The 24,430-nt window shown below is 40.2% G+C and overlaps 1 protein-coding gene across 2 annotated transcripts in view; it reads right to left on the bottom strand.

Moving 5' to 3' along the window:
* gpc5c (glypican 5c) overlaps positions 1-24,430 on the bottom strand; it is a 96,811-nt gene that overhangs the window by 42,359 nt on the left and 30,022 nt on the right. Inside the window, exons 4-6 of one of the 2 annotated variants that reach the window (XM_069157271.1) lie at positions 12,973-13,136; positions 11,794-11,850; positions 11,062-11,184 (exon numbers count right to left, since the gene is read on the bottom strand). In XM_069157271.1, the coding sequence (XP_069013372.1) occupies positions 11,062-11,184; positions 11,794-11,850; positions 12,973-13,136 (344 nt within the window). The remainder of the gene's footprint in view (positions 1-11,061; positions 11,185-11,793; positions 11,851-12,972; positions 13,137-24,430) is intronic. The other variant, XM_069157272.1, reaches the window with a different exon arrangement.

The following is a 24,430-nucleotide window of genomic DNA, read 5'->3' on the forward strand; positions in this document are numbered from 1 at the left end:
AAACTGATGACATCAGCTACATAAGAATAAAGTCGATGTCCATCATTTGTGTATTTAGACTCTGCAGGAATGCTCAATCTTCACTAAACTACGTGATCTTTTATTTTGAGCTGAGCGGAAGAACTGCTATGAAAGTTAAACAAATTGTGAAATAAAGAACATCCATTTGTCAATGTCTGCCTCCACGGCCGCAGACAGCCAAATGGAAACATACAGTACAGCTATAGTGTTTAATGCTTTAATAGTCTCTGGTGGCAATTACATAGATTACAACTATAATTGGCCCGTGGTTTGCTTTGAGGACATTCCCAGGCCTGACTGTCCCGGCTGTGTCTGTTACTGGGTGTAACTGCTCCCCACCTCAATGTGTCGCCTGCCTCCATGTACCAGCAGACATACTGCAGGCTGACTCAACAGACCACACAAATTTCTGGGAAAATGCAGCTCCATTAGGTTAGAGGAACAAGAGCGTCATTTCCACCATGGCCACACACAAAAATCGCATGCAGACAAACATAATTTCATGAGACAGACAACACTTTTTTGTACTTGTGTCCCCACAACAATACTCATGCACACTTTCCTCATAAACATGCACAAGTAGCCTCGTCTGTCTTCAAATTCACAGATTTAATTATGCGAGTGTCTTTAAAGCCATGGATATTAATTCAGTTAACAGCAACTATTTAAAACATAATCCCAAAAGTGGCCAACTGAGCATGGTGTGCTATATATATATATATATTTTTTTTTTTTTTTTAATGTAAAATAGTGCTATATTGTGTTTTTCATTTTTTTTCTACTTTCAAAATCAGTTTTCAGTCTATGTGAATTACTGAGCCTATAGCTTCATAACTATAATACAAACAAGCCAAGTAGCAATATTCAAGTACCATCCCCTAATTTATTTCCAGCACCTGCAGAGTCATCAAGTTACACTTATGTGCATGTGTAAACTGATGAAACACATACTTTCCTCAATGACACCAATTAACCAGTAGGTGGCAGCCTTGGCCAGTTTATATTATACAATGTTCCACCAGATAACTCACTCACTCAGGGATATTGGGTATTCAGTAGGCTTTAGAGACAATAGCAGAAAGGATATAAGAAAAAAACAGTGACAGAGAAGTGAAAACACACAGAGTGGGCTCCAACTCAGATTTTTCTTAAAGATAGAGGATATAATGTATAAAGTATATTAGAAGGAAATGTGTGAAGAAGGAAAGTAAAAGAGAAAGAAAGAAAAGAAAATAAGCAACCAGACAGAAAAAATGACAAGAAAGAAAGAATATCTTTCCAAGACCTAGAGTGATGAATCTATCCCCTCTTTCAGCCACATGCCTACATGCCGAGGAGGGCATGGATAACTGAGGTTAGAGGTCTGGGGGGAGCTGGAGGGGCAGTTGGTGTTTGGAAGGCAGACAAGGGCAAGCAGGGGCAGAGCCAGCAGAGTAAACTATGCACCAGAGCACAGACGGGTGGAGTGGACCATGATCCTCTGGTGTGGTACGACCACCTGTTTGTCTGTCTGTCTGTCTGTCTAATCCGGGTCAGAATGCCGTGATCTAGTGCTTAAGGTTGACATCTCCAGTTTAAACTAAAAAACAGTCAAAGGGTTAAACCACTGATAAAGTGAATATACTGTATGTCCAGAATGTATGTGTTTATTTTGTATCTGTATGTATTGGCTGTTTTGCAGTCACAGAATGGCTCTGTGTATACAAAGAGTATCATTGACAAACACAGAGAGCGGGAGACAAATTGTCACATCTGAACTGTACTGTATATGTAGCATTTGTAAGCAAAGATGACTCAGTGCAAACAGTCCAATTTCAACTCAGACATAGAGTACATTTGACCCCAGGCATCAAACATAATCAGACATGCCTACATATAGAGCAGAGAGGGTTTGTGAGGGTGTTGAGTGAGGGGGTCAGGGTTCAAACTCTTCGCTGCTGCAAAGGGCACGTGGGAGCACTAGCCTCACCCATCCTCTGCCAGGAACACATGCCCACACGTTCAGGGCAAACAACCAAAAAGTACATTTACTCTGCCTATATGCAGTCTGTATATAGACACATACTCCACACACACACTCACGTACAAGGAGAAATGGTCCCCAGACACTCAGTAAGATGGACATATGAGAACATATTGTAGATAGAGAGATAAGGAGTGAGCTCTAACTGCAACTACCCGACACCAGAACAACATATATGGGATTATATACTGCAATGTTGTGCAAACTGATGTCCAGGTCAAGGAGTAAGAGAGAGTGACTGTACTGCAGAGGAGCAGGGCAAAGGTTAGGAAACTGTTATCCAAATGAAGTCAGGCAGATGGTAGCATTGACAAACACATGGACAAAATGGCTTTGTTGGCAGAAATCCCAGCCATAACTATCATGTTTGTCATGAACAGGCTCATCTGTCAATCAGCCACAGATTTAAAATTGAACACATCATCATAAATCAGTAAATTGTATTAGAGAAATCAAGTTTTGGGCTTGGACCGTAGCAAGATTCATCCCTCTCTGCAGTATCTGTAAGTCCTATATGCATTTCAATAATTTACCTATGATAAGCTTCTTTTGGGCATTTTTATTGTCTTCTGAAGGGATTAATTATGGAGCTGGTGATAGTTTGAAGCTATAGGAAAGTCCCAATGTTGAATGTCTAATATACAGTAGTTATTCACCATAATTGTAGCCTCCATAATCACTTCCTGGAAATGTCAACAACAATTTATAACACTTCATTCAGAGCTCTGCTGCCAGAGTCCTGACACGAACCAGGAGAACTGAGCGCATTACTCCTGTTCTTAAATCTTTATACTGGCTCACAGTTACTTCAAAAATTTAGAGCGCTGCTGCTGGTTTATAAATCACTCAATGATCTCAGGCCAAAATACATTTTTGATCTCCTTGAGGAAAACAAACCAAGTAAAATGCTTACATTTCTCTGTATACCTGGAGAAGGTGAAGTTGCTTTCAGCTAAATCGCTCCACAAAAGTGACACCAACTTCCTGATTAGCTCAAATGTACCCAGAGCCGCTTTTTAAAATCTAAAGTAAAAAGGCTGCTGATCTCGTGCCTCTGATTGATTATGTTGATTGATTAATTTATTGCATTTGGGGCAACATGAAAGTTACAGTTTATTACTGTTCTGTATTACTGTGCTTTACATTCCCTGTTGCCCTTTGCCTCATATTTTCATCTTCATTTGTGGGTTCAAATCTGAAGTTGCATTTATTTAGGTAACAAGCAAGTCATCTTTCAAAATATGGACTACTGCTCTTCCCTCGGTGTAACTTTTAATGGACAAAACCACTGCAATAATTTTTATTGAAAAATGTTTAATTTGAGTGAAACACTTTTTGTGGTGCTCATCAACAGGTTCGATTTTCCAAATAAATTGTAAAGTAGTAATGACACTATAATTGTTTGCATTAAATCAACAACATTACCATTTACTTTATCCTGTTTTTGCAACAGCCTAGGGTAAATGTTAAACAGGTTGGCATGAGTAAATCGTCAAAATAATGCGTGGGTTTCTGTCGGTCTCTCCCACAAACACACACACACACACAGTCAATTGGGATTGGATTCCTATCTGGTGCTTTTTATAACATGCATACTCTGTCGGTTAACTTTAGGGTAAAAACTATTTAATTATCTGTTGTCTTGAGATGCTAAGCTGCCTTAGCTCAAATACATATGATACATGTCTGTTAGATGGCCTGATACCTGATGAACAAGCCACTGTTATCTAGCAATGATGAAATGTTTTGGCCCAAGTCCTTTGAAACTGTCCAAAAAACTAGCCAGAGCGCTGCTAAATGGAGCTGATTCTCTGCATGAATGGGCCAAGTCCGCACCCTCAAAGCCTAGTCAAATCTGGCAGCCATATATGAGCCAGATCCAGCTCACATTTGGTTCATGCTTCATCACTCATTCACTCACTTGCTATAAGATACCAATACTGTTTATGACATTTGACATAGATATATTTATTTAAATCTTTCAAAACTTTAAATGCAGTTATTTAGCAAAGGACACATATTGTATATGTACATACAGTTAGGTTTAGGGGAACAGGATTTGAGTAAAGGAACAGAGACTAGTGAAAGGCTATTTTGAAAGTAAACAGTGGTTCATAAATGCACTTTCAAAAGTGCTATGCTGCACCCAGATTTTGTCTATATATGCTTTAATTGGTTTGTTGGTAAGGAATGTGTCTGTGTGTGTGTGTTTGGCAGCAGGGTAAAGTGTATATGGATGTATGAAAACAGGGCGGGACTTTCCCTTCATTCTGTAGCTCCTCCGTGCAGAGGCCGCATTCCCAGCACCACTCAGGGGGCTCCAGTGAGCGAGTCACGACACCAAACCCACCCGGAATTCTAGGAACGTTTTCCTTGTGGTTTCAGGTTACCACATACACACACTGACCACAGATCACAAGCACACACACAACAGCCTCCACAGTAGTGTACTGTACTTTTGTTATTTGTGCAGAGTTGGTTTTGTTAGCTTTCCCTCTCTCCTCCCGTGCCTGTCATTCATTTTTATTTTACACTTCACATACCTTTCCAGTGGGTCGGACAACTACTTGGACTAAAGCTTAAACTCGCAGTTGGACTCAAACCAGACGTCTTGTTCAGATTCTCACTCAGATGGTAAATACCACATACTGAAAACATAAACTTATATGCACATTCACACCAGAAACCCACAGGGAATCTTGCCAATGATCAGTTTGGGCCACAAATTGAGACCTACAGGTAAACACTGCATCATGCAATATTCCGCTCAAATTCAGACAGAAAAAAAAAAACTGCACTCAATCAAGCTCTAATTTACATTCGTAAAGTCTGTGTATCCCTCAGGAAAAGGGATAACAGTGTCCCTAAAAATAGTCAGGACAGAGAGGTTTGGCTTTGTAAGTCAGCAGTGATCACACTGTGTGAGTGTTGTTGTGTGCTGTGTGTGTGCATATTGAGTGTGTGCTGTCTGCAGAACACAGAAATAGTGTGATGGTCTATATGGCCATAGTCCAGTCTGCACAGCTACGAGGTGCATGTTTGGATCAAAGCAGAGGTCTGAGGGTGGATGTTCTCTGCCTTTGAACAGTGTTAAAACACTGAACTGAGTGAGGGGGTGAGTGTGTGATATGGTAAGAGTCAAAGATAACATTTTTCTCATACTGTAAGCTGCAATACCTGAAAACATGGTTGTTGTTTTTTTTAATTGCACTAGAAGTCACACTTCACCACTTCAGCAAGTGGAAAATGTGTCTTACTTATGTAGGCACAATGATTTGTGGGCATGTTGCGCTCAAATTGCCACTTTTGGACATTTTTGGAGAGGTAGCAAGTATCGACTTAAGCATACTGTAACTTTTGATTTTCCTATACAAAGCTCTTGAATTGTGTCAGCATGTTAACCATCAGAAAGTGTGTGCAGAGGACGGACACTCACTTCACTACATAACTGTTGAGTCTTTAAAGGCAATGTTATAACATAAAATGGAATTTCCTCTAAAATCCAGAGTTCATCCTTGAGGACTCATTGTTGACATAATTATCTGGGTAGTGTGTTGTTTATGCATGCAACTGCACCATGTCAGTGGTGCTGACATCAAAGACAAGACACGGTTAAGGTTCTGTCCTTTGTTGACTGGCATGGTACATCAGAATGCACGTCAAACTGAACAGAAATGCTTGAGAGGCAAACACAACCCTCTGAAATGCACACAGAGGACAATGATATACAGCCCACTATTGGCTGGCACCCAGACACGCTGGGAGTCAGGACTTCAAACAGGCTATAGAGGCAATTAAGCAACAAAGACAGAGAGCTCTCCTAAAGCCACTGCTTCCTGCTGCTACTGACCTATATCCCTAATTTTTTCCCTCATCCATCCGTGAGTTCATCTCTCCTTCTATCTATTGTTTTCTCATTCACACTTCCTTTCCCCCTCCCCACCACATCTATCCCTCTACTTCTCATCCTCCTCTCCTGCTATGAGTTTGATGCCTTGCCAATGGGCAAGCACAGAGGTTAGCGAGTACACTATGTCTACCTCGCCCAGTAGGAACTGCTCCAGTAAAACATGCCAATCTATTGTGGCATTTTAATTATATTAGTTCAACCCACTCCACTGGCTGGACACACAGCATAAGGCAGAAGCTGTAAAACAGCATTTCTTCTATAAAAACAGATGATAATAAGACTGAAAGCGGTTGGAAGAAAACTTCACAAACATGCTGTGCACAAGGCATAAAACCAAAACTTGAAGAAGCTGAAAAACAAACACTCTTCACTCTGAGTCCCACATTGGTAAATAATTGTGCAGTGAAGCCAATAGAATTGCATTTGCTTACACACCATCTCAACAAAGTAACACTTTTTCTACTGTTTAGAAATTCCATAAATCCAAAGTCACAATCCAAACATTTCTGCAGAGAATAAATAACTCAGATACTGAAATACGATCGCTGCTGTTTTTTTCTTTCTCTCACTTAAATACACACACACACACACACACACACACACACACACACACACACACACACACACACACACACAAATGCACAAAATGCACAAGCACACACTACAAAGATGCAGCCCCAAAGAGAGAAGAATCAAAGCGATGTAGAGAGGGTCAAACTGAGGTCCCAGGCAGCAGCCCAGGGTTGTGGGAAAGGAATGGACCACTGAATCAGAGCTAAGGGCAAGTAGAAGAGGGGAATTGAGGGAGACAGAGGAAGGACTAAGAGTGCAGACATCAAATGCAAATGGCAGAGGTGAAAGGGTAGGTGTTAGAGAAAGAAATGTGAAGATATGAGGTCAATATTTCCAAAACTCATTAATATTTCTCTGATGTTAAATGTTCTCGTGCCTCGACTACAATTCCATTATGTTTGTTTATGTCAGCATTTTTTGGTTAATCACATACCCAACAGACTCAACAGACTTATGCTGGTGTTTTGCTGCCACAACACGAGGCTTTAGGCACATGTGCGCAACACACACAGGCTCAGAGCAGGGAATGCCTTTCATTCATTAATTTATTGTCCCCTCTGCTAGAGTTTCATCTTCCAATTCACTTGCATTTTTCAAACTAAGCTCTCCTGACCCAAGAGACTGACAGAGAAGTCAGGCAAGAAAAAAAACATCAACCATGACTTGACAGGACTGGAAGAAGTAGAGAATGTGAGCGAGAGTATGAGAGGTGAAGGCTTTGCCCAGTGCAGCGCTCTCCCTGTTTCTCCTTGCAAAAACAGAATGGATTCCAGATGTCAAAATGATAAACAAATGGATTGTCATAACCTTATAAAAATGCAAGGCATTCAGAAGCACTCACACTGCTGTATTGTCTGTGGACCATTTCTCGAGTTAATCCCAAAACCTTGGAATCATCCCCAAAGTATGGTGATGAGTAATTAGTTCTCCGTTGTTATTGAAGGACATACACCCACTTGTTTCAAGATTTCATCCACAACAACATGACCGCAATTTGACACCCTCTTGTATCATGAGGATTAATTGTAAAATCACTGTGAACATATTCATTTTACATGCAGTACTGTGGAAGCTAAGCAAAATAATCTGGTGCTGTTAAGGTGTTGGATCTTGGGGTTGAAATGAATATCTTTCCTCATACAGGTCCATGCAGAGAGAGATGGAAATGATAAGCATTATGATCGCTGACTGCTGACTTTGTTGGCTAAAAAAAGATTATTTTCCTCCCCAGAGAATAAACTGTACATTCTGTCTCTATACTGTGTAAAGCAGCTCAATACAAATGAATCCCTAAGGAGTTTGTGGGTCAAAAAATGTGTATCAAGTGGCAGAGTGCAAGTAGATCATCCATTAACACACTGTTTACAGAGTCAGGCTGAACTAAAACAGGATTACAACTTGATTTTCTCTCTGTTTCTTTTACTTATTTTTTGTTGTTGTACCGTCAGGTTACAATCTAAATGTCAACGTCTTCCTCGTTCGCATCATTTAATCAAACAACTCGAAGCTACAGCGAGACCTACTGTGGCAAGTGTGCGATGCCAAGTTACCCCTCATAAACACAAACTAATCACCACATACCAATTATCTTTTCAGCACTTTTTACGCTGCTGATGCCAACTTCTCTATTCACTGTCTTACTCCACCATCAAGAATCAAAAACCGTTGTTTCCGACTGGTGGAGCTTACTGTATGCTCAAAACCAGCTCTTATACCAGGAAAGAATTCTTTACATTTCAACACAATCCTGAATTTAAACATTATTTCCCCTTAATTTACCATCTATGCCTAAGTATTCTAGGTCTGGTTATGACAGGGAGAAATGCAACAATGACTTATTGTCTAATGATCCCCTCAATGGCGTTACCTCCTCATGTGTTTTCAGTTAACAGGCTAATTAAGATCTTTATGATGTCAAATAGTTTCTCTAGCTTGCAGCATCATTTCAAAACATGCACACACTACCTCAAAGTATGTGTCAAAAGTTGTTTTAAAAGGCAAGAAACAACAGGAATGATCGTTATCATAATTAAAGTGACGCGAGAGGGCAATTAATTATTTAGCTTTGTGGTAACACAACAATAGATATATTGTAACTGGCCGATCTAAATAAAGAATGGGGAAATTTCAGTTGATCATATCTTTCCGGAAAAGATGGTGCAAAGTATTCACACATGTGATGGGGAAAATGTTAAGAGATGTTTGAACACATGCCAGCACAGACTTTTAGTTGTAAGTACAACTGCTTGCCCCCCCGCTTGCCACTCTGTCATCAGATGCTGAATAAAGAGAGGAAGGGCATTTCAATCCCCCAATGACTTTGATGTGCTTTGAAGTATTATAACATACAAGTGTGCCTTCCTGTGTGTGTGTTTTCACATGTGGATGTGTGTCTCCTTGCCTGAGCGCATTATGATAGTGTCTGAATGAATAACCCTCCAGCTGTTGACTAGCATATGCATCCCGTGTGGATTGATATGTGAGTGTGTGTGAGTACAAGAGTCAATGTCCTGGGTGTGGGGAAAACCCACTAAGTCCTCAGAGGCTTTGTGCGCCCACTGCACAGGAAGTAAGACAGACTAGCACAGTGGCAACAGCGTGTCCAGTTTGGATGATATCATTTGCGTCCTCTTCACTGCACACCTTTTCTAATATTTTGCCATCTCACTCTTTTCCTTTTTCTCATCTCCGTTGACATTTTCATGCAGTTTTCCCAGTCATGGTCCAGGCAGTGGCAGTGATGTCCAAGTCTTTCCCATTCAGCCTCATAGGAGGGTCTTTGTTTCCCCTCCAGGCTTTGGGGGTCCCCACGGCAGGGCTGTGCCCCATTCCACTGACTTCACAATGGATCTTTATGCTGCCAAGGCCCCCCCCACCCCCCCCCCCCCCCACCACCATCACTCCACCATGCTTCCCTCATCAGGGGCACACCAAAGCACAGGGGGCACCACGGCACCAAAACGGCAACCCCTTTCATGCCCTGTTCTGTCCTCCTTCCTCTGTAATGCATGCCAACAGAGTCAGATACAGTGAAAGAGGTTAGCTGAATAGCCACAGGCCAATCTGAACAGTTTATGAGTGGTGTCTGTCACCGGCCATGATGAATGGGTGGTATGCTCAATGTGTCTCAGCCTTTGGCAGATCCTCTTCAGTTGGGAACAGTATTGGGCCAGTAAAATATCATGAGAGGAGAGGAGAGGAGAGGAGAGGAAAGGAAAGGAGAGGAAAGGAAAGGAAAGGAAAGGAAAGGAAAGGAAAGGAAAGGAAAGGAAAGGAAAGGAAAGGAAAGGAAAGGAAAGGAAAGGAAAGGAAAGGAAAGGAAAGGAAAGGAAAGGAAAGGATTTGGAAAGATGCCTAATTCTTCATAAAGATTTCTGACAAAATGCTGTTGCCAAATACTGGCAATAATAAAAAAGTGTTTGGAATCCACGACATCTGTTCCTGTACATGATGTCTTCCCATGTACTCATGTAAAGCATGATATATGGCTTAATCCAGAAAAAGGAACAAGGGCCAAATGATCTGACCAACACTCCTGTGGAAAAGGCATCCCCCGGACCTCAGTTCTCCTCTGTCAAAGTTAATGCTGGCAGTGCCAAGAGCTGAGGTTGCTATGGTAAAGGGAGCCAGTTTAAGGCCACCACAGAAGAGGGAGAGCGTAACCTTGTCATAACTGACTGAGTTTCTAGAACATTTAAGAAACAGATCCAGCAGGGGGAATAATTTTCAGACTCACATTGGCTCAGTTATCTGCATTATTTCTCTGCTCTTCTCATGCTGACTGAGAAAGTTCATAACACCGCACACACACACACACAGAAATACAGAGAGTAAGTACTTCAGTCTCTGAGAGATGCGCCCAAAACCATAAGCAGGGAAAGGGTTCCAGGGCCACACCTATAAATCAGCACAAAATAAAAACCTCATAAATTTTGGAAAGAATGGAGCAGAAATAGAGAGAGAGGTACAGATAATTCATTAACTGACTCTAATACAAAGGAGAAGAGAGCCTTGCAACTATTTGTTGTGCCTGCATTTACTCAATGTGAAGATGGGTTTAATGACTTCCTTATTTCCACAGTGATGAACAACAGCCAGACGCAATGACTCCCAGCCTCATATTATCCTACACAAGCACACAAACAAATACAGAGATTTTGTCACTTTTTCTCAAATCTGTCTTCAAAACTTACATTTCTCAAAGCAAGGTATTAAATTCAAGGTGGAACTGGAGTGACATGTTTGAAATGCTGTCTACAAGACAGCATCTACAACACTGCAATGTCATTTTAATAAAATATAAGTTCTTTTTTTCCAACATCGAATGTGGCAGAGGAAAAAATGTTGCCTAAGTGTAAGAACAAACTGCTGTCAGAGCAGTACAAGTGTAAATTCCTAAAGTAATATTCACTATTCGTATTAAAATAGGAAACTCAATAGGTTGCCAGTTAGAGGACGTGTTATTGAAATTATTTGTTTTTAAAAAGTCCAAAACAGTTTTCTTGTTGTGTCCATCGTAGTGTTCAGCTCTTACCTTTCCACCACACCATCTCCACTCCAACAAGTGGAATCGTCCACTACGTTCTCCCCCTCACACAGCATCTCTGGCAGCGCTGCAAAGAAGGACTTATAGCGCTGAAGGTACATCAAGAACTCCCTGAGGAAAAACAAGCAGAAAGACCATAGTGATATTTATATATATATTCTGAATCAACAGCCATGTCAGAAAGCATACAAGTGAGTGGAATGTGTGACCACATTTTTGCTGTGTGCTCCTCAAAATAATACTTTGAGACAATAACACTAACAACAAATAGTAACTGCATTCAATCCAACAATACATGCATGGGAGGAATACAAGTCATGATATTGATTGATGCAGAAAATGAATGGCTTTAAATGTGACCACTTCCCTGCATCAACACATTTTTCTCAAATATGCTGTGGAACACATGTTATCAATATAGACCATGTCATCTTCAGAAAAACAATGGCATCATGTTTTGATCGGACACACATTGTTGCCACCCTTGAGGCGGAGCAAAAAACAGCAGGGGTCACGAGAGGTTTTGTGCGGAGTTCATCAGTGAAATTACTGTTCAAGAATAACAGACGTTATGTTTTATCTGTTTTGTAAGACAAAATATGCATCAATCATCCAAAACACAAAGCTAGTCTGTTTAAGTCAATTCAACAGGTATTTAATAGTCACAATACTGTAGGAGCTGTGTATTGAGACAAATAAGTCTGTTCAGTTCATGCTTACCTAGAGAGCGTTCTCAGACTATGTTTATTGTTCTTGGAGGGTTTCAGGGGTAATGAGCTGGTAATGATGGGAGTTGGAGTCCAGGGGAGATTGTTGCAAGCAATGAGGATGCAGGGAGGTGAGAGGGAGATTGAGAGAAAGAAAAAAGGAAACAAAAGGACAACATGACAGGACATGTGGGGAAGAGGGAGAAAAGACAGTCAATTGACCCTGGAAATCATGCACATGCAGAAGATGGTCACACCACAGATGAATCAATAACCATTTCACCCCACACCACCAGTAAGTATTAAAACCGATAATGTTATGTATTGCATATGTTAAGTCAGTAAACAAACTCAAGCAAACATCTGCGTATGTGCACACAGTTAAATAATCACAGGAAAGCCAAAGGAAGTTTGGCTGAATTTCTCGATTCACATTTTTTCCCCCATTAAAACAAAATGTAAATGTTGCTCTACTTTATCATGTTTCATATTTTTTGACAGTACATTATTCTCCCTTTACTGCACTGGGCGCTGCCATGAGCTGTGATGTGATGTGATACGCTTACATGTGCTCTGGTCGGGGTTGGCAGCAGGCAGAGAGCTGGATTGTGTTGCCATGAATGGTGGTGGCAGTGCCAGGCCAGACCTGTCAGCTAGGCTGGCATGGGTGCAGTGATTCATGGTTTGGGACAAGGTCAGGCAGGCAACACTGTGTGACTGTGTGTGTTCTTGTATGTGGTGCTATTTAAGCCGAGGCCCGGCTGGTGTGCAGAGTTGGTGGTATGGCCGTCTGGGTAAACAGGAAATTGTTGGTCTGTCAAGATTAATCTTACCCACACTCCCCCTTACTACCAGCTGCTGTGGGCACAGGATGGCTGTCTCAGGAGGCCAGGTGGAGGGCACAGATTGTAGTGCCAGGCAGTACATTCACTGTGTGAGGGTGTGTGTTGTGTCCAAGTAGCCATATGAAGAAAGCGAGAAGTGATGGCAGCTGTGAATAGAAGTTGGCTAACCCCTCAGGCTATGTCATATAGATGGGGCCAGCTTTTGTTTCATTTAAATGTACTTTCCATCTTGCTGAGCATTTAGCAGTACAACTAATTAACATGCTAAAACCTGTAGCTGAATATTTGTCAGCATTAAATATTTACAACGGGCAGTTGTAAACACTCAGTGCATAGCTTTGTCTTACCTTCTTAAGTGGGCTAACTTCCCCAGCCACTGCTCTGGTAAAGGTTGGGAAGGGACGGCAGATGGAAGAGGAGAAGAAGAGGTCACGGTAGGGGTTGTGACCTCTGGGCTTGTAGGCTGCATGCTTGTAGGTTCCCCAGTAGACAGGCCACACACCTTGTCCACCTGTGGAAAGAGAGCAAACATACACCTGTTAAGCTAAGAAAACCTATATAAGTATGGGTGGCTTCCAAACCACCAACTGACACACACTCAACTGAAAGCATTTACACGTAAATACATTATTAGAGTGTAAACGCCTTTTTTCAGACTGGTGCCATCCCCGTTTCGATGCCTACATTTCAGTTGAATGATTTTGGAATGAAGGGGTAATTATACAGCAGCGAAGTTCAGAGTAACAGACAACATGGGAAAACGGTCGTTGTGAAGTGAGGGACGTGATGAAAGAAAATGCCGTGATGAGTGAGTTATTGACAGGAGGACTGACAGTAAATGTAAAACATTCCACTACGTCATGGAGGTGAACGCACGTCCACACAGTTGGCAATGATGGCAAGTATCTCCAGTGGGCTGTTAAAGTCAGCAGAGGAGAGGAGGAGACAGCCGGACCATGAGAATAAAGGGGGCGTGTGCTTCAAACCGAGAAGCAAAATCAATGACATTTCATTGGCTTAAAAGCCTCTGGGCAGCGTTATTAAGTGGTCCTCAATTAACCAGAGACAGACTGTAATGGCTCTTGCATGCTGGACCGAATAACTACTTATAGGGATCAGTGCATATAGAGTGCTTTGTCTATAGGGATTAGTAATTTTACTAGTTAGGGTCATCTGACAGAACTACGTAATATTTGGCGACATAATTTATTAATTTCTGATTTAGAAATGGGAGCCTTACAGTAAGAAGCAGTGGTAATGATTCAGGTCGATCTCAGTGGCCATCTTATTCTTAGTAATCGAAGTAATTCGAACGTTCAGTTTACTTCTTATTTTACTACATTGAGTGAGGGCAGAATGACGGTTTTTACTTTAAAAAATCTGAAGTTGTAAGTGTTTTGCATTTACAAAAGTAGGGATTTTTTTTATTATTACAACTAGCTGCTCTTCATGAGGTCAATAACAATCTAAACCACAAAACAAGTGATCATCTCCAATTTTAATCCTACAGAGATGCTCTGGACATGCATATAAGTAAAATCATAAAAATGTAAAAGGTTTTCCTCATATTGTTAGACACACAGACGCAGTAATGTTAGTGTTTAGGATGGCCTGTGATGAGCCCAGAAAAAAATGGAATGCACAAACAAATACATAAACTTAATCTGGGAGGGAACGAGCAGGCATGTGTGTTTAAATTGTTGCTTGAAGAGGTGTGTCCACATGCTGGGAAGAGTTTGGATTAGTTTGGAAACAGCTGAAATATGTGTTAACAGTCACAAAATGTGTCCTGACATCCTGCTAAAAATATATTTTCCCTCCAGGGTGAGGCAGATCTGTCATCTCATGTGCCATATTAATGGAAGTTTTTATATAACAGCAGGCTACTCCTGAGCAGTGGGACTGTCAGTGGCTCAGGAATCAGAGATAACACTATAACCAACTACCTGAGTATTTTTCTTCTTCATTGCACTGTTTGCGCTTCACTCTTCGTGGTGGCCTTTCTCCCCAAACTTTTTCTTGACAACTACCTGGTCTTAAATCTTCCCTGAAGGCAGACGCTGGGCACGCGGAAGGTTCTTTTACTGCATTAACCTTAGCTCCCCTTGGACCCATAAAACATGCTCACATGTGGTCGAGCGACTCTCAGCCACACATGCACAGGCCACACATATGCATGTGAACATGGCACACACACATTGCATTGTGGCAGTGAGAATTGACAGAACATAGCAACTGTTTTGTCCACGCAGTCTGTCAACACACTTAGCCTGCGCTGCAGTGCTTCTGTGGACCATCTTTTTTGCATTGCGTCATCTGCATTATGGCACAACATGATGTGTTAAGACATTTATCAGAGCAGAAATCTGAAAACTGGTGCTTGTAATGTTTTATGAAACAGAGTTAAAATCAAATATTTGATTGTTTAGTCCAGTAATCAACATTGGCAAGAAAATACTGGTTATAGGTGCATTTATAAATGTCAAGACCGTGTCATTTCACCATGCAAACTTGCTTAAACCTTGATATAAACCAAATGTATAAATACTTTGCCACCATGGAAGATATTGTTGAAGTGAATACTTCCTTATTTAGCAAAAAAAAAAAAGAATATGTAAATCAAATTCCTGAGAGCAATACCACATGTTCCAAGCAACATAAAGTCCCATGACATCATGTCCAGACTAGCATTTGTGAGGTCTAGCAATGTGCTTGTGGAAGAGTGTGTGTGTCTGTATGAAAGTGGTGCAGTTGGCAGGCTGTGCAAGAAGCATGTGTGCAAATGGCCGAGCAGAACCAAGACAAGTCTTTAACAACAGTTGCACTTTTTTTGTTAAGGAGATATTATGTTTAAGATGCATTTTATGAAGGATTTATCCTTTTCAGTACCCCACTTCATTCTTTAAAATGTATGTTGGTTACTGTGACCTACATATGATTGGCCAGGCCAAAGATCAACCTGGGTAAATAGATATGATATCAAATGGGGGGGAAAAAGCTACTACGTACTCTCGGGGAGTCTCCACAACAGAACCAATACGTGTAAAGTGACAGGAGCCTTTCACACTGCTCAGCAAATGTAAACATAATAACATACCCAAGCAGTGGAGAAAATATATTTCAAATATCATCAGAAATTAACAGTAGTATTGTTATTCTACCATTAGTTTTGAGCTAGCAGGAACATTAAGGACAGGGTTTTACATATTTGTTTAATACTACTGACAACATTGTAACTCCACTTTTTTTTCTTTTTTTTTTTTTTGTATTTACTTTTAACGTTGAATTTTAAATACATGTCAAAAGACCAAAAATGATAAATTAAGTACAACACTTCAGGAAAAGGTCTGAGCTGCAGGTTATCATGTCTCAAAGCGGTGATAAATCACAGATTAGGATGGGATCTAATCCTGTCATTGCGAACATCTCAACGAGAAATCCAGTCCCATTTCTCACCTGCCTTCATATGACACTTTGCTATTCTCAGAGACAAAAAATTAAATATCTGTGTGAAATATGAACATCAAGAGGAGGTCACACAGTTCTGTTTGCATTACCTCATTATTTTTACAACCAAACTGCAAGAGAAGAGGTTCAAAAACACTGGACTTTTGAAGGCTTAAAAGTATTGGAAAAAGACGCACATATCAAAACAATAAAAAAAAATAAAAAAAATAAAAAAAATCATTCTGATGCCCAAGTAAACATACAGCAGTGTAAACAGAACACAAAGTCACTGTAGGGAAAATAAACAGTATCCTCTAAGGATCCTCTTGAGAAGTAGAATCGTGGTCTTATAGGTTGGATCTTATGATCACATAATCCTGAAGGCCAATCAGATGACAGGCTGAATAACGACAGGGGCTAAAACATGGCTATAAATCAATTATCTCCTGACCTGATGATGGCGTGAGAATGAAAATCTTATTCGGGCACAGTGTGAGTACTTGGTTTTGTGTGTATGTGTGGGTGACCACCTGTTTGTCCTTGTTATACCTTCACAATTTCAGCTATTTTGTGGAACATTCCTTCTATGATTGCCTGAGGACAGAGGCTGATGGAGGGCAGATTGATGGGACGCATGTTCTCCACGTGGGAAGACTTTGGGGAAATACAAGGCATGTATTCTATGTGCATTTGAGCTACCCAATGAAATTTGATTTTTACCGCTGCAGGCAGGATGGATCAGTGTTTTTACAACGACACTGCATGCATGTGTTTTACAGGTTTAGATTTAGTGGTTTGTACATCAACAGAATGGACGTAACTCCTCAAATAAAAATGGATGATTTATTTGTACCTGACAATAGTGTGTGCTATAGGATCTGTTTCCATGTAGCTGTGTGTGTATATGTGCCTTATGCACACATCTTCCTGAAGCAAGAGAGTGTAAAAAGAGCACAGCAAGAGAATCAGTTCCAAACTAGCCAAACCCAGGGCCATCCCTCCTCTAGGGGAGTATTGGCTTACAGATAGCAGCGGTGGTCTTTCTTTCCAGTTTATTTATCAAGGGATTACCCAGTAAAGCCAAGGGAACTTTCTCAGCCCCCTCTCACCCCAAGCACATTGCATTATGGGATGAGGAAGGCTTATGCAGTCAATGAAGACCACCATCTACCCCTTTTCAGCTTCAATTTCAACTTCTTTAATGTCATTCCACTATATGACATACAGACATACAGATGGGTCAAAAAAACGTTTCTCACAGTCCCAATGCGTGCAAATAAAAACACAAAACAAGAAAAGCACAAATATGCAACAACAACTAAAAAAAACAAAAGAAAACAGACAATGTAGTGCAAATATGGGTCAGTTCAGAGTTAATGGGGCAAGGGGAGAGAGGGAAGAGAGCCCAGCATCCCGACAGCCTCATGGGCGAAGCTGTTCCTCAGTCTGGAGCGCTGCAGGGTCTTGCGGTTGGAGCTGTGCCTCATTCCTGTCCTTGTTGTTGGGGTGGGGGGGGGGGGGGGGGGGGGGGGGCACACACCACAATATTTTCTGTGGAGTGTGTGCTATATACGCGCACACACACATACGGTTGTGCTGGCTAATGCTACCAACTGTTTAATTCCAGGCACAACACAGTATTTGTCAGCTCTGCCAAAGTGAACAACAGTTAAATGCAATTTCTATAGAGCAACAAAGCATACAAATTTTGCCTTGGTTGGCTTTTGATGGCTCTGGTGGTTGAGCACAGGATTGTTTTTCAATCTCACAGAGGCCAAGTGTGTTGAAATAATAATAATTAAAAAAAAAACAGTCACATACTGAGATTGTGTTATATCAACAGTTCCTGGCCCTAGCTAAAACAATATCCACTTTTTAACCAAGCCTCAGGGACTGTACTCACTTATGATAGTTATGTATCATAACGCTGAATGATCTAAATGGAAACTGAGCTCACAGATTTATAAACCACTAGGTTTGTGCCATATACTGGTGACCTAGTCAGGATGGATACTGCCTTCACCCAAAGTCAGCTGAGATAGGCCCATGTGACCCTGTACAGGATAAAGCATTTTTTTTTTGCCATTACTTGTACGATTTATAATTTCTTCATGAAGTTCTTCTTGATGTGCATTTTTAGTAAGTGTGCCTACATGTGTGTCAATTTGTTAATTGTATCACCCTGATTCACTATAGCAACTACTGCAAATTGTCTCAGTTTTCATTAATATATCTCTAAGAATGCTCTTCAATTCACTGCTTATATCTAATATCCAAACAACAGTCACTGCCATCTCAAGACTCAATCGTAAACTGTTTTTCTCAGAACAAGCAGTATTCTCCCTTAATTTCGGTTTTGATACATGACACAAAGAAAAGAGACGTGTCAAAAAAAATAAAAATAAAAAACTGTTTCATACACTGATGTCACCTTTGGAACATGCTTTTTATTAAATATGGATGTTTCAATGGGAGTGATATAAGAGCAAAAGGATCTATTTGGTATTTGCTTCATTGTGGTTGCTAACTCAAGAGAGAAACAAATAAGAAAAATACAGACAGTAGTCAAGTTAAAGCAACAGGCCACAGGTTTAAATTGCTGCTAGGCTTTTTATTCCACTGCTACTTTGGCAGCACAGTTGTTTTTTTAATATTTTTCCCCAAGAAACGCCGAGAAAACAATATAATTTCAAATGACTGGAACTTTTGAGTTGCATGATAATTGTGTTTAAACAAATAACAATTTACAACCTTAATTGCAACACAAATTAAGATAGAAAGGGAGGGCCCACTACATGTACATTGGAACTGTTTCCATTTCTTTTTTTTTCCTGAGTACATTTTTCAACATGTTAAAATAGAAGAAATCCAACATCAACCTTATACCTAGTGTTTCAGGAGCAACTATTGTAAGGCAAGCAGTCTCGCAGTTGCATCTGCTTTTGTCCCACCAAAATGACCAGAAAGGGAACATAACATGAGTTTGTGAGGATCAATACTCGATACAATGTGTAACAGTTTATAATCACAATAATCTTCTATCCAAAAATAACCTATAGAGACGGTCCAGCCAAATAAAAACCTTTTGTCTTTATTTTGCAGGACCAGCAGTGTTGTGGTGGAGGCCTTGAGGTTAAGGAAGCAGGCTTGTGACTGGATATTTGCCAATTAAAACCTTGGACCATCTGGGAAAATCTGGGTGGGTTAGGGGAATAAAAAAGTCTCTCTTCCCTCGACAGCACTGTTAGGTTGTGTTTTACATTTAACCGCACACTGAGACAAATGTAGGCTTTAAGGTGTTGAGTTTAATCACACCATCATGGCCTTGGGCACCCTAGACCAGGACAGCTTTATTTTTCATCAATAATATATAGCAAGGTAACTGTATTCCCCCAAAAAATAGCATACCTGGGTCTCCACAGAATATCTAAAGGGATTCTGGGTGGAGCAGACACTCTATATAAAATGCTGATGATCTACAATGAGAGGGTTCATCTGTAAATTATGTGTTCAACCTGGTATTTTCATAAATTATAATACACAAATTATCAGAGGACTTTTTCATATATAGCTGCACATCTCAGAAGAAAAAATGTTTGCTGGTTAGATATTTAAAGATTGTGCTCTGACCTGTTGATTATGGTAAACGACCTTGTGTTGAGTGACAGACAGAAAGCAGCATTTTCATTAGTGTGACTCAACACTGGTACAAAAAGAGGCCTACTAACAAAGTGTCTGTCTAAGATTTTTTTTCTATGTGCCTACTGAAGTAAAAAGTTATGTTTCAGCTAATGAACACAAAGTACCAGAAATTCTTTCTATGGATCATGCAATAAATCATAGTTCGTATTAACCAGAAAATAAAGTCTGACTTCCAGCCTAATTTTAAAATGTTTATGTAACTGCTCATCACGAACTCATTTATAATGAATTAAATATTCCACAGTAAAAGTGGCAACTTATTTAAGTCTGTAATATGCAAGAAAGAGAACACAACATGCTTAAAGTTTAGAAACTCTACCACTGCACTGATATTATATAATACTTAATAGACAAGGTAACAGATGACATCACAAGTGTCTTATGACGTTGAGAAAATAACTACGATCATTAATGATCGATTAACTGAAATTAAGTAACTGTGAGCTTGTCTAATTAAAATACCTATAATTAATATTACTATTAATTACAACAGTCTACTAATAATGCTAAACTAAAGCCATATCAAACTGAACTAACACCATTCTGTTCATATGTATAGTGACACTTCAGTTCTTTTGGTCAAGACGAATTAAAGCTGGTGACCGTTAGAACAGGCAAAAATGAAAGAAAACTACATCAAAGACAGATGCATCTGTTATATAAACTGTAAAAAGCAATAATTTCTAAATACAAAAAAAAAAAAATTGTCATCCATTTATGGGTTTAGGTCCATCCAACAAACAGCACACTCTGAAACGATATGATAATTGGGTTGTGGCTTTGAGACAAAATTTTTAATAGTCAGTCTGTTTCAGTTAAAACATTCAGCGTCAACAACCCTCCTACTCATACAGGAAGGTAATTGTGACGACTTTCCACCCAGAGATCCTTTACTGAAAAAGTATAGAGGATTTACAACATCACTCTTCTCCCCTTGCCCCCCCCCCCCCTTTTGACGCTCTGACAGTTCTTTGTTGCCTTCTTTTACGGCCTCCTTCTTTCTAAATCACTTTGTGTACATCTTTCTCTGTCTCTGTCAATCAGTTCTCCCCTCCCCGCCTTTTTCTCTCTCTTATCCAAATGATGTCAGTGCTAATTAAAGAGAGATGCAGCCGCTCATATATCACAGACAAAAGTCCTTCAGATTCCAATCAATAAAGAGCACACTGAGTTTCTCTCTCCACACTGACGCTTGTTTACCCTGATTAAATCAATGGCAGATGATCTAAAAATGAGAGGCTGTTGTTTTTTTCTTGTAAATAGGGGTGTTACTGTAGCGGTTGTTGACAACATTAGTCCAACTTTTTAAATACATTTACGAGAATTACAGACAGAACATTTTAAAGGATGTCTCAGTGGATTCAAGTGGTGTTATATATAGAGACAGAGGAGGAAAGGGAGCAAGAGACAGAGACAGGGGAGGAAGGTCAAGTTAGTTCATCTTGTCTTTGTCTGTGATATGGTGGAACATAGGCACGCAAGGAAAGAAAATAAGCTAAGCTCCTGAATAGAAACTTTGAGAGTTTGTATTCATATGCAGCCTTCCAATGAACCAGCAGTTACCACTAAAATCATAACACAGATGCAGTAGGCATTTGTGTTAACTTCACAGCAGCTGCTGCACGATATTGTCATGCTGGCTGGCTCAAGATTAAAGGTGCTTACAAAGCAAAGAGGCCTCTTTAAAACCTGAGCACTTTTACACAACATGACATTCGGTTTGCATGTGGACAAAAGAGTGAGAATCATTGTAAGACAAACACCCTAAAGTGTGAATTTTATGTGTACTCAATGCCCTATATTTTTATGGAGGTAAATAGATTAATCTATTTGTTCCATTCATGGTACAAGTGTCATCTTCAATTTAAGCCATTAAAGACAAATCTGTGATGTTTATAAGAAAGGTTATTATGCGTTTAAAACAGACTGTACATAACAGTGGACGAAGCTTCCGGCTCTGAAAGATGAGGCCGACGTGGAAGTGCCTTAAGCTGCAATACCACCGAGTGCCGCTAGAGGTTGGCTCCAAAAAGTCTCCAGCTCCATAGACTCCCATTTAACTTCTCTCATGAAATAAGAACTCAATATTTATTTATTTATTGGTGTTCTTAGCTAAAGTCACTCCTTCTTATTAGTTTTCTGGTAGTCCATCTGAACATATTTCCATCATTATTTAGAAAATAGGCATCAAAAAGCTGTGTTTTTGTGGGTGTGGCTGTCGATTGACAGGCCTTTAGTGCAGTCAGGGTTTGCTATTGGTGGGCGGGACGTAGACTCGTCAGTTTCCAATCAGATCGAATCAGATCCTCCGCTCTCTCACTTCCAGCTCGTCCAAATATGGTCACTTCTGGCTCCAAATCGCTTTGAACTAGCAGGATGGCAATGACCAAATGTAATTCCAATTTAGACACATATTTATCGAGAATGAAATGGTCAAAATTGAACCTGATCAACAATTCCAAAGAAGTACTTTTCTTCTGATAAAGTAAGTAAAAGTTATTGAAAAACAATAAAGTGGACAGAGACATGTTGGAGTTATTTACCAAATATTGGACAGGTTGTAAGCACAAACAAGTCATTGCATTTTTCTCTGTCTCATTTGAACTTTATTATCCAAATCAAGCCTTTGATTGTAGCAGCAGTTGTAGACTGTAACCAGTGTAGTAAAGCCTTAGGAATACCCTCTTTGTTGGTTTATATATTAGTCTCATAAAAGGATACATCAACATTTTTGTCTGCCTGTCAACACCCTTTATTGTTCTTGTCATTGCTCTGTCTCCCCTGTCATCTCCTATTTTGTGTTAAAACAGTCCATCCTAGTAGCAGACCTCAGGCTCTGGGGGGAAAAAAACACATTATTTAGTCCCCCTTCTGTGAGCATTTTATCAACTAAAAATCAACTACATATCTACAAAATTACAATATTTCTTAAATTATAAGATTCTACCAAAGCAAGTCGTGGGTCACAGGGGAACATAATATACTAAGGTCAACTGCTTTGTGTTCATATCCATATTTAATGGCTCAGCAATCAATTATGTGGCCATTTATCTTTTCAAATAGAGGAGAAGAAATGGAGGAAATTTGTGTGGTTTTGACGTCTGCTGCATATTATCAGCATATCACAGTGAGGCAAAGACTGAAAGAGGCAAGAGGAGAGTGGCAAAAATGTATGAGGGTGACTGAGGAGAAAATAGGCTGCACCCACCATCATTAGCTAATGGACTGCTGAGTAAGCCAGTAAGTCAGCTTGAGGGTTAGAACCGGTGCCAAAGGCGCACACAAGAAAGATGGGTTAGGCATTTAAATTGGCCATGAGTGCATTTTGCGTCAGCAGCCATTCTGCAAGCACTCAGAAAAATTTGACGTAGGAGCTAAATGCAAAGGCCTGAGCCTGTGTGGATTATCATTTTATTTGATCATATATATTTTAACATTTACTTTCATCATTAATTTGATAGTGACAATCAAAAATGTACAGTACCAGAATCACAAGTAAAAGCTACAGGAATGCAATGCCACTGACTTTCACAATGGTGAAACATTAGCATCCAAAGATATTCTTGTGAGTAAAGCTTTAGATCTCTGATAGACTAGCCTGAGTATATATCATATCCCATCTGTAATGATATTAACTTGAATTGATTTGCCAGTGTTTGCCATGGACTTCCATCAAAAATTATGATAACTTTTTGTCACTAACTCTTTTCAATATCATTATATTCACCAGTCATATTGTGAAAGTATGAATAACAACAAAGTTTGTTTTCACACCAGTTGATATTCCTTCAATTTATTGTGGGCTAGAGAAAAAGAAAATGTGCTTGCAATGTAAGCCGCTACAGTCTACTGAGGTGCCGCCATGGTGAATGGAAAGCGTCCAATCATCCCACTGGCCCTTGTTTCCATTATCTAAAGGCCCAGGCTGCTATTATCATTCCTCCATAAGACAGTAATGAGAAGGTGGGTTAAAACCAACAAGCGGATAAGGTAGACCAGCGTATAAACTGCTCTAATCTGAACCACTGTTACTACTTTCTCACTGGCACAGTGAGCAACTGAGTGGCTGAGTGAAGGTGTGAGAGAATACATGCTTCTGTGTGTTAAAATTTCAACGAGTGTGCCCATCTTTACCATGTGGGTAGGAGACATAAAATTTCCCTGCAGGTCAAATGAGCCATATCATTTTTATGGGCATGTCAATAAACAGCAGTCTGCACAGCTGACTGTGAAGGGAGAAACTTTAAGATGAATTCAACACACAGTATTCAGAAGGAGAAAACCTCACTAAGCACTTGAGCTACCATTTGCACCGGGGCCCAATAAGAGCAGCCACTTTTACTGGATATTTTCCAGTTTTCGCTTAATTGTGTCTACTCGACATAATCCAGCTCCAGGCTCCCCCAATATCCATAACCACTTCCCTTCAAACCACGTTCACGCTCCAGCTCAGTAAGAGCAGGAATCTGTTAAAACAGAATCTATCCTTAAAGGACTAAAAACTTGATACCTGCAGTGTGTGTGTGTGTGTATGTACAGTATACGTGTTGTGACCCATTTCAACCCTATGACGTATAGCAACATATAGTGGAGACTGTGTAGTCTGCTGCTTGCTAAGTGAGAGAAAGAGAGAGAAAGAGAGAGGGAGAGAGAGAG

Source organism: Embiotoca jacksoni, unplaced genomic scaffold (genome assembly GCF_022577435.1).
Source record: "Embiotoca jacksoni isolate LCO1_2020_lvr unplaced genomic scaffold, fEmbJac1.0.p SCAF_22, whole genome shotgun sequence".
NCBI lineage: Eukaryota > Metazoa > Chordata > Actinopteri > Embiotocidae > Embiotoca > Embiotoca jacksoni.